This window comes from Rhamphochromis longiceps, linkage group LG1, assembly GCF_057381845.1.
Source record: "Rhamphochromis longiceps isolate RC_006_pf linkage group LG1, R_longiceps_female_GT1.1, whole genome shotgun sequence".
In the NCBI taxonomy this organism is placed as follows: Eukaryota; Metazoa; Chordata; class Actinopteri; order Cichliformes; family Cichlidae; genus Rhamphochromis; species Rhamphochromis longiceps.
The window spans coordinates 6920403-6931288 of record NC_140557.1 but is presented as its reverse complement, the minus strand read 5'-3'; the positions used below and the strand labels follow the sequence as shown (position 1 = coordinate 6931288).

General features: G+C 38.5%; 1 protein-coding gene across 1 annotated transcript; it reads left to right on the top strand.

Annotated features, from left to right (window-relative positions):
* glo1 (glyoxalase 1) lies at window positions 1-5578 on the top strand. The gene is made up of 6 exons (XM_085417388.1): window positions 1-157; window positions 2927-3009; window positions 3184-3324; window positions 3527-3594; window positions 3708-3797; window positions 5138-5578. The coding sequence occupies exons 1-6, from the start codon at window positions 89-91 to the stop codon at window positions 5227-5229; spliced, it is 543 nt and encodes a 180-aa protein (XP_085273514.1). The 5' UTR covers window positions 1-88; the 3' UTR covers window positions 5230-5578.
* Window positions 5579-10886: the final 5308 nt, after the last annotated feature.

Sequence of the window (10886 nt, the reverse complement as noted above, 5' to 3'; positions counted from 1 at the left end):
AGTATATTTTTCTGGAACTCCCTCTGCTTAGTCCCTTTCCCTGCCAGTCAGTCTCTGCCGACCTGCACTCCAGCTTCTTGTAGCAAAAATGAGCAATAAAGGTTTGTCAGACGAGGCTGTGGCAGCAGTGTGTAAAGATGGAGACCCGATCACTAAGGTAAGACCATCGTAGCCCCTCATGGAGATGATCTAAATTTACATATTGGCAATAATTCAAACCCAACAGGATAGCAGCTCCCAAACAGGTTAACCCGCTTTTAATGCTACGTCCATTATCGGACACATTCCTCCACAAAATTCGCGGTGGTTTTGCTCTCGTTTAGGGGGGATTCGTTTCTCTTCCACACGGTTTAAGTTGCTTTAGTTAATGATGTACCAAAAAAAAGAAAGAAAGAAAGAAACCAAAACCCCATATGGTTTCATGGCAGGCGGATGTGAGTTCACCTTTCTAGGTGAACCTTCCAGTGGCTGCTGCCGTATGAACATAAAACTCGTCATCCAAGGCGTGCGTAAAACAAGTCTGTGCGTAATGGGAGAGCCGCCTGTACTTTTTAGAAAAGCTGCCATTTAGGTGCGGTGAGACCAGAATATACTCCGCATCCTGTTGCGAAAGGTCGGCAGGAATGGAAATACCTAACGTGGTCAGCATGTGTCGCAAGATATGGAAGTTGTCCAACAAGTAGGCTCACCAGGCGTCCCACTCATGTTTCGTAGTTCCACGTTTTGATTTTGGTTGTAAATCACAGAAATGACACACATGTGAGTCTTAAAAAGAGCTCCACTGTTGAGCCTGTGGTTCCCAAACAGCGTGCATTTATAAGGAGTAGGTGTGAGGTGGAATTGAGGAGTGGTTTGAGGTGTGGCTTGGGGTTTTATGTCAACCACATATTATTACTATAGCTGTACAAAAAGCAGTGAATGAAGTTTACAATGTAAGTACACGTAAAAGGCTCTGATTTGTAGTGAGGAAAAAAAAACCCTGTTTGCTTTCTCATGAAGAGAAAACCTCTTAAAGAAAAACTGTTAGGAGAAACTGCAAACTAAGTTACCTGTATTAAGGTTTCAGCCAGGCTAGAGATTTCAGCAGCCTTCAGCCACAGTGCATCTTTGGTTGGCAAGAGTGAAATAATGCCAGCATGGTGCCATGCAAGTTTAATCGGCACCTGGAAACCAGAGAAAAGTTACAGACTTAGAGAAGCGTAAAGATGGTTAACAGACAGAACAGCATAGGAAATAATATATAAATAGTTAATGATAAGCTCTTGATAGTTAAGGGCTTATTATTAACATAATGACAATAGTCTTGATTGAGTCCAAAGGCCGTCAAATGAACTTTATGTTGAATCTATGCATATAAGAAGTAGCAAAAAATGCATTCAGTTGAACACAGCTTATTCATCCTTCACAGGTTTCATTCCCAGACCTTTGTGAGGGTCATCATTCGTATGTTTATTCTTTAAGATGCTTTAAGATTTATAAAAATGTGCCTTTCAGCAGTAGCAATGCATCCCACATTGCCCTGCATTTCATTTATTGAGTTCTTAGTAACTTACTGTTCATGTTATTCACTGGATAGATGCTGTTTGCTCCACTCAGTCTGTTTTTGAAGTCACTAACGTTAACGTGCTGCAGCCCACTTACCTTCCTGTTTGTATGGCTTCAAGTGCCAGTAAATACACCTACAAACAGAAACAAACCTAATTGTGTAGCGGAACTAAGTGGTTCCCTCTATTTTTCTTTAGCTGTTTCTGACTTTTTTGCTCTGGCTGGCACTCACATGCTTTGAAATTGAAGTTTAGGGTTTGCTCCCACGTGTAAAATATGAGGTTTGACCTGAGAAATAAAAGGCACTTTCATTTTTCAGGGGCTTTCCACTTTTGCTTTGTTGGTTTAATGTGTGCTGTATGAGTGATGAACTACTAGTCGGAAATATGAATGCAGCTGTGATGCTATCTGGGGAAATATATTGCAGCTGCGGTGTTTGTAGAGTTTCTATAGATATGAAACATTAACACAGAAGGAGGAAGGGCACAGGAAGGACAACGCACAGAGATAGGACTTAACTGTGAAATGCAGTCAAAGAGCAAAGTTTGGTTTTCATACACTTCAAACACAGAAATACGGAGGGTAAAAACCAGACGCCCACTTTACCACATTTTTCTTTTCTTATATTAACTCTGATAATTTCACTAATCAGGTGGCACACGATTGTTTGAACCACTGCATATCCATATGTTAAACACCTGCAGCCTGATGTCCCATTTGGAACTGAAAATGTGTAACACATAGTGGCAGTTTGTTTGACTGATAGGCGAGGCTGCCATATCGCACCATCGGCCCCTCTGGCCATCACCAGTAGGTGAAGTGTCTTGCCCAAGGACAAAACGACCGAGACTGTCCGAGCCAGGGCTCGAACCGGCAACCTTCCGATTACAAGACGAACACCCAACTCTTGAGCCACGATCGACTACTGTCACTGTCTAAATCTAACTGAACACAGGCAAATCTGGCACGTTCAGCCCTATGATGCTGACCGCCTGTGTTTGTGCGCTCAGTAACACAGAGGTACAGTTCGACTGAAGGTGTTTTTCGCCGCTTAGTGCCAGGATACAAATTTTTCTCTGTCACGTTGCTAAACGGAGCCAGAGGTGAGGCTGACTGTCTCACACAAGAATGAAATGTACAGTGCTTAACATCATAAAGAAATATAAAATGATTGTCTTGTACTCTGCTCACTGAAGTCCCGCCACTCTTGAGCAACTAAATGTAACGTGACAATTTGTGTTTGTTTTTTTGTTGAATGAATCTGAATTCCTCTGCAGTTTAAGGAAACATTAATTTTCATCCCTGTCATATTTGTAATTTAGTTATACTGTTACTTACCTCGAAGACTTGTCCTTAATCTATTATTATGTTTTTGTGTTAGGATTTCATGATGCAGCAGACGATGCTGAGGGTTAAAGATCCAAATAAATCCTTAGATTTCTACACCAGAATCCTCGGAATGACGTGAGTATCCGTGCGGGCTTCGGTTTACTCAGCTCTTGAACCGAGTTATATTTGTTTACATCTTTTTATTTGTCACTGCAAAGAGAGACATAAAATCGTTAAATGTGTTTTCAAAGTTTGTGTGGACGTTTCCTGACTATGTAAAATGTTTTCTCTGCGATTGATATTTTGCAGGCTCCTGCAAAAGTTTGACTTTCCCTCGATGCGTTTCTCTCTCTTCTTCTTGGGCTATGAGGACAAGAAGGAGATCCCTGCAGATGTGAAGGAAAAAACGGCCTGGACTTTCTCAAGAAGAGCCACCCTCGAGCTGACACAGTAAGGGTGGATGTTAGATACTACCAGGAACAAATTCATTTTATTGCATTGTGTGCATCTTCTTCAACTGTTATCTCCCTCATCCAGTAAAAAATGATCCTCTGTTGTTAAAATGTAGTCAAAAACCTAAAGTTAGTGTTGTAAGCAATCAAAAAGCAAACCAAGCTCAAGTTGGAATATTTACTTGAATCTGTTCTTCCAGTAACTGGGGTTCTGAGTCCGATGACAGTCAGACTTATCACAATGGAAACTCGGATCCACGTGGCTTTGGTAAAACTGCTTTCTTGTTGTGTTGAGTTGATAATGTATGTTTGTGTTGGGTCTGCTGCTTTTTGTGGATACTTGTGTGTCTGTCTGAGCACCGTCTCCGTTACTCTTGACAGGACACATCGGAATTGCAGTTCCTGATGTCTATGCAGCCTGCAAATTGTTTGAGGAGCAAGGAGTCACTTTTGTTAAAAAGCCTGATGATGGTAAGATGTGACATATTTGTTCAGGGTTATGATACTTTAATCATAGTTATTTATGTAGTAAATCAATATTTTTTCCACATAATAATTCCTAAAGTAGCTACATCTTCCGCACAGGGTTACTTTAATTACTTTTAATTTAATGACATGTTGATAGCCGGTTTCTGTAAACCTTTAATAGCTAATATTTAATATTTGTACTAATATGAAATTGAATTATCTTGTATTCAGCCTGTCTTTGTTGCACATGTCTTTTTTTTTTTTTTTTTCTTTTCTTTTTTCTTTGTTCTCTTTAAGCAAAAATGCTTATTGTTGCACAAAAACCACTTATTGCTGCAACAGAGACCAAGCAACACAGCAACATGGCTGTAACACAAGCACCATGCACTGTCACATTTTTCATTAAAATTCGCTAACATCCAATCCACCTTGAATATGCAAATTCAAATATTTTCCTATTAACACATTCAGAGTTGCTAGGTAGATAAACACATTAACTATGGAATTTTTTAAAAAATAGAAACAGAAACATACTTTTAAATGATGTAAATAACAAAACTGTGCAGTTTTACTCGCTACATGTGTTTCACATGTTTAGCATATAAAGCTTAAGGTTAAAGTCGACCTATTGTGCTCATTACCAGCTTTATTTCAAACTCTTCTAGAGTAGCTCCACATGTTTCATGGTTCAAAACAACCCTCATTCATTTCAAACTAGGCCTTGGTGCAGCCACATTGGTCACCCTCTGTTTGAAGCAGCTCCTCCCTTTTTAACACCTTCCTCCCTTTAAGAAAACTTTCTAATGCTTAACTCATCCTTGCAAGAAGAAGATTTGAAAAGCAGGTGGGAGCTGGTGTGCTCACTACCAGAGCAGTGTATTTCCTTCCTATGACATCATACAGATCTAATAGCAGAGCAGTTTAGAGAGCTCTGCTTACATGTACATATGGTGACCTCGGTATTTGAAACCATGACCATGTACCGAGGCAAAAAGTAAAGCATAGTAGGTCCACTTTAATTTCACACATAACATATACTATAAGGTATATGTATATAAAGTGTATTAAAAAAAGAGTCAGGTAAGAAAAATTATCACAACATGTGAAATGAATAATCCTGTTATTCATGTCATAACAGCACAGCAGTCAGATATGTTACAGTCGGTAACGTATCGCTTAGTTCTGTGAAGAAAAATCTTTGTGAAAAAAAGAAGATTTAGCCCATTTCGAGAATACACAACAAAAAGTTGCACATGTCTGAATCTGAAGTTGAACTTTTATCCACTCAGTACTTACAGTTTATATTCACCCTCTCGTTCTCTGTTATGTTTCCCCCCCTGCAGGCAAAATGAAAGGCTTAGCCTTCATTCAGGACCCCGATGGTTATTGGATTGAGATCCTAAGTCCCAACAATATGGTGTCCATCACCTCCTAAAAATGAACCCATGCAACCTTCTTCAGTGTGAAAGCTCAGGCTTGCTGTGGGTTCAGGGGTTCAGTGGGAGAAGAAAAGATTTTTTGGGGGGAGTGGGGGGAATGAAGAATTTATCAACATCTGCCGGAGCACTCAAGAGCATACGGAGTGGGATTACTTGCACAATGGCAATCAGTCTGTCCAAGCACAAAATGGACTGTTCTCACACAGTTGATCAGCATTTTGGTTACCTTTGTTACCCCAGCAACTATTTTCCTGACTTTGTCATGTCATCATATTCTATTTTTTCAAAAAGTGATGTGCAAGAAAAACGGTAATACTTTGCAATAAACATGAAAGTCACATTTGATACGGATTTCTGATTATTTTTCTTTCTAAAGGTGAAGTAATGAGTAATTTTTCATAACCAATTTACATTTAGGTCAGTCACACTCACGATTTCACCAAGGAGCAACAAGATAATCTGGGTATTTTATCCATACTTATCAAAGTTAAAAAAGGATGTTTTTTCATGCAGCAATTGTTTTCTTGAGAAAATTAAAATGACGTCTTAAGGGGACTAAGGCTGCTGTTACTAAATAATGATTGGTGGAAGCATTTTTTGTAATTTTGTTTTTAATTTATATTACTATTATTAATGCCGTAGTGTGGTTGAGGAATGGTGGGCCTCTTGCACCCTCTGTTGTCCAGCCATATTTTTTATGTTCTGTTTCTATTTGTTATTTTTTTAACCACATGGTTTCATTAGATTGTATTCTTCACAAATTGTCAGATATCGACGGCTGTTGGATCTATGATGGGTTAGATTCCCCCTGTGACACCTTTATATTCTTCATTTTATTTAACCAGTTGGAAGAGATCTGAAGAGAGTGATAACCTGGAGGTCATCACCTACAAACAACCTTTTCACGCTTGGAGTTTTTCTTGGGAAAAGGTAGTGTTATCCTAAAACTGAGGGCTAATAGATAAGTCACAAAATGAACCTTTCCTTATTTATTTGAATATGGCCTCCTTTACTTATTTTAAAACTCCATGAACCTTTGCGAAATTTTTCCAATCAATACCATATTCTAAGATTTATCTCATAAAAAGTGAATATCAAGAGAAAAATATATATTTTGTATGGTTTCTGGGTTTCTTCATTATTTACCCTTAAATCATATGTATGTGAACTAGGGTGAGTACGTCCTAAAACATGATGTTAACAAAGCAGGGAAAAGCTGTGGAGAAGGAAAATTTGGATCCTACCTGTGGTTGTACAATTTAATCTCTCATATCATAATCCATAATTTTAATCCAGTAGTGTTTATGGGGGGGGGGGGGGGGGAATCTGTCTACGCAGTTCTTTTTATTTTCCTCTTTGACTTTCATAGTGTGGAATTTGGAATCCATCAGTAGGGGGAGTCAACACTAGCCATGTATAATGTAGGTGTGCTTTAGGTTCAAGGAAGGCCCTGTTTGAGCTTGTGTGCCACTAGAGGGTGTTCTAGTACTAAATTAATTGGACATTCAACCTCCTACTGTGCTTTAGAGAAATCTAATACTCTTGAATATATCCTAATTTTTACATATCATTTTAAGATCTTCATTTACATAAATGTGCCTCCCTGGTTTGCTTAAATATGCAAAACTAAACATTTTTTTTGTCAATGTAATTTCAGGCACATTACAGTGAATAGCTATTCTTCAAGAGTCAGAGCCTCAGAGCTTCCTCTGCACATCTTGTGTTTTTAACATTATATGAAGAATTTGTTATTGAAAATGGTCAGAATCTACACTGTGATTGTAAGTATAAAAACATTTTAGAATGTTTTTAAAAATGTCAGTTACAAGGACAATACCGTTTACAAAAGAATCATCTTCTCTGACAGGCATGTCAAACTTAAATTAAAAGGAACGATAAGTTCTGCGGCTAAGTAATCTTAATTGGAGATGTAAAAAAAAAAAAAAAAAAAATCTTTACGGACAACATCTCACATCCTCTGCACAGTGTTGTGGTTACCCGGCAGAATGCTCTAAGCCTGAAACTAAATGATTGGTTCAATGCCACAAGTGGTCCATCCTTCTTTATTGCATCTATATGAATCAACTTTCTGCTAAGTTGTATAATTTCAGAACTTCCACAAAAACGAATTCAAAGCAATTTTGTTCTTATTTTGAAATTAATATTGCATTATAGGAACCATCTTAACCAGAGACTGACTCAAATTAGGATGCAGATGTAAAGGTGCTAAAATTTCCTGACTGCATGTCAGGATAAAAACCAAACCGTAAAATCAAAGAACGTCTCGGAAGCCCCAAGTAGCAATCATGCAGTAAGACACTGATCAAACATAAGTTAAAAAAAAAATCACCTCCAAAGCTTTGTTTCAAGGCTTTATGGAGGTTTTTTAACCACAAGAAGACCTCCACATTGTTTCCCTGCTTTTTCAGTAGCCACCTGTTTGTGCATTTATGCAGTGATTTGGGTGGGGTCTCTGTTATTCTGGCTCTCGGCTCCACTCATCCTGCACAGTTGCTTGCAGTTAGCTCATTATCTCCTCATCCTGCTCACCTGCCTCTCAGCTCATCGTTATGCAGTGCACGTACTCCTGCTCCTCAACTGTTCTCTGGTAGATTGTTGTTTGTTAGACTGACTAAAACTTTTTTTTCTCCTAGTAATTTAGCTTTTGATGTTTTCCAGTGTTTATCTTCCTTTAATTTCATCACCTATTTGCTTTCTCTCTGCTCAGCTTCATGGCTGTTTGTTTACAACCTCACTGTGCTGTGCCGATCCCTCGTTCCACACACAGTCCGACCTCCAGTGCCGTCCTTCCTAGCAGCTACTTTGCCATCTGAGGCTGTTGTGCTCCTGGGAATACTCAGAGTGAGAGATTCAAGTGCAAGCTACAAACACAGCAGAGAAAACTTTAATTGAAGAGTTAATAAGGTGGAGAGTCCAAACCGGGGGAGTAAGAAAGCCAAGATTTGAAACCAATTGTTCTCTTCTGAGAGCTGGCTGTCTCTCTAAAGTCTAAACTGAGCAGCCAGACTTTTTTCTGAATTTAAAAAAAACTTTTTTTAATGAATTATGTCCATTTTTGATATGTTTTTTGGACAACAGATGGAAATTAGCCTTTGGCTATAATCTGGTATGTTTACATTCATGTAATTTCTTTTTTTTACATGTATGTTCATCAACATGCACCATCCCAAATAAAGAGAAAAGGACCCCAGACAAAAACAACCTTGGTTGAGGAGGTTGGGTAGAGCTAAAAACCAGTGACTGAGTTCTGTAGCAATTTGCAAAGCACTCAGCAAAGACTAGAGAACCTGCTAGATGCATTAGCCAGAGGCATTTTCAGGATTTTTTTTAAAAGGTGACGTGTGGCAAGAGGTGGAATAAGCAAAGCTGATTGAACAGGTCTTTGTGGACTTTAACTAAAGAATGAAATTGTAAAAGTAAAAATGAAAAGTAAAAGTAATTTTAAAAAGATCAAGATTTTCTGATGAGAGAAGTTAACATTTTTATTAACTTGCTTCTTCTCTTGCTATCGGATATTTTTATAGTTTAAAAAAATGAATGAAAACAATTCTAGCTGAACTTAACTGACAACAACAAACATTATATGCTGTGCCACAGTTATTTACTCTTCCCTGCCCTCTTTACTGAACCTAGACCATCCCTGTGTCATATCAAAGTTGACTTGAACTTCTTGAGCGTTTTATGACCAAACAACATGATGACGAAGTGAGTCAGTGCTCCAAATCCTGTGACTCAGCTCAACACATGAGACATCCAGCTCAGCTATTTCTGTGTTGTCTGTTAAGATGTGATAACTCACCTGTTTTTTCAGTGTCCTCTCCAGGGTGCTTGGGGAAATGTTTCCCAGGGGGGTCGTGACAAAGTGGATGAGCAGTTGTAATGCTCTCCATTTGTCCCAGATGTGTTGACCTTTTCTTTTGCACATTATTCTGTCTCTGTATTTATTTGCTATGATTTTCCATTTGTCAAAGTAACATTGCTGCACTAACTATCCCGGGTTTGTTTATGTAAGCATTCTGTTGCCGGCAAATCAAACATTCTGCAAATTAAGGCAAATACTCAGTTACATGTTTCTTTATATTTTATTATGTTACAGATTAAGCCATTTGTTCATGCTTACTTTGTTCTTTCTTTTCAGTCTTCATGTAGGTCAGGTGTGGGGAAAGGCCCGCCTAGCATTTCCTAATTTTAAAGTGCTGATGACATCACACATGACATCAGCAGGTTGAACCGAGAGGAGGGGTTTCTTTTACCATAGAAATGCTTCCTTTTGTTTGTTTCCAGGTCCGAAGGGATTTGTTGAATCTTTTTTTTTTTTTTTTTGTCAATACAGCCATTTAGTTGTGTAAATGTGCTAATTAGAAGTGTGAGAATGTTTTTGTCATTTTTAGTCAACTATGTAGAGTTTTAGATCTCTCAGCTCAAATGAGTGGTACTGGCTGGAATAATTGAAGGGAGATTGATGGCCCTATATATAGTCAGTCTCTGCCAGACTCTGATGAGAGAGGAGAGGTGAGCTGTGTTACCAACCCAATGTATGGCTGAGTTTTGCTAATTACGTTACTTTGGGGGGTTGTTAAGTTTCGTGCAGGATGGGGTCCACTGTAAATAAATTGCTCACCTCTGAAAACCCAAAATGTCTGCAGAGTCTGCTTCCCTACCACCTTCCTTGACGTTTGAATCTGACTACTTCACAGAGGTCCAGACACCATTTAAAGGTTCCAGGAGAGGCCAGTTGTTAAGGGAGTGTGGGGAATTGTTGTGCATGGGGTTTGGGGCATTTTTATAATGATTATTGAGCTTTAAGGGTAAAATATTTAATCATGTGAAAATGGTAAAATGTTGGTGGAAAGTTAAAATTTGAAAAACCCAACTGACAGTAAAATAATGCTTTAGTCCTTAACAGATGAGAGTATTTAAGGCAGCTAATTGTCATTAGACAGGAGAGTGATTGTTTGTGCTGTGAGAAGGCTTGACATGCCAGTGATTGTCATGGCCTTAGAGCTATATGTTGAAATAAATGCCTCTTGCTTCCACTGTACTGTCTTAGTCTTCTTCACTGTAAATCCAGCTGCTAAATATCGCCCTGTTACAGGTGATCAACTTCAGAAGGAAGAGGACAGCTACACAGCCTGTATCTGTCATGGGATAATACACTATATTAATGTGGCGGAGGGGTAGAAGTACCTGGGTGTTCACATTGACAGTCTACAGAGGCTGTACACATAAATGGGATGAGCAACAAACATTTCTTAAGTAAGTTGAGATTTTTGTTTTTACATGTGCAGCAAAATAATGGAGAGTTTCTATCACTCAGCAGCAGCAAGTTCAGTTTACTTTAGCGATATTACAGTCACTTCAAAGATCAGTAACAGCCTGATTCTACTTTACTGCTCTCTCTTTCATACCACATGTAGAAACTATTTATATTACTACTTCAGCTGCTGTAACAAAAGAACTCCCCAAATATGGGATAAAATATCTCTTATTATTAAATAGCCCACTCCTGAATGCTTTTAAGTGAACCAGAGATTATATTAATTTAGTAACAAGTAGTTAAATGAGATTTGTGATGTCGTTTATTTATAGCCTGAAGTTAACGAGTTACTTTTAGCAACAATATCTTGCTGAA

What these genes read in the sequence shown, in the direction of transcription:
- glo1 (XM_085417388.1), top strand. Translation starts at nt 89, where the DNA reads ATGAGCAATAAAGGTTTGTCAGACGAGGCTGTGGCAGCAGTGTGTAAA. An exon ending in ACCAGAATCCTCGGAATGAC is followed by an intron (nt 3,010 to 3,183) that starts GTGAGTATCCGT and finishes GATATTTTGCAG; the next exon opens with GCTCCTGCAAAAGTTTGACT. An exon ending in TGTTAAAAAGCCTGATGATG is followed by an intron (nt 3,798 to 5,137) that starts GTAAGATGTGAC and finishes CCCCCCCTGCAG; the next exon opens with GCAAAATGAAAGGCTTAGCC.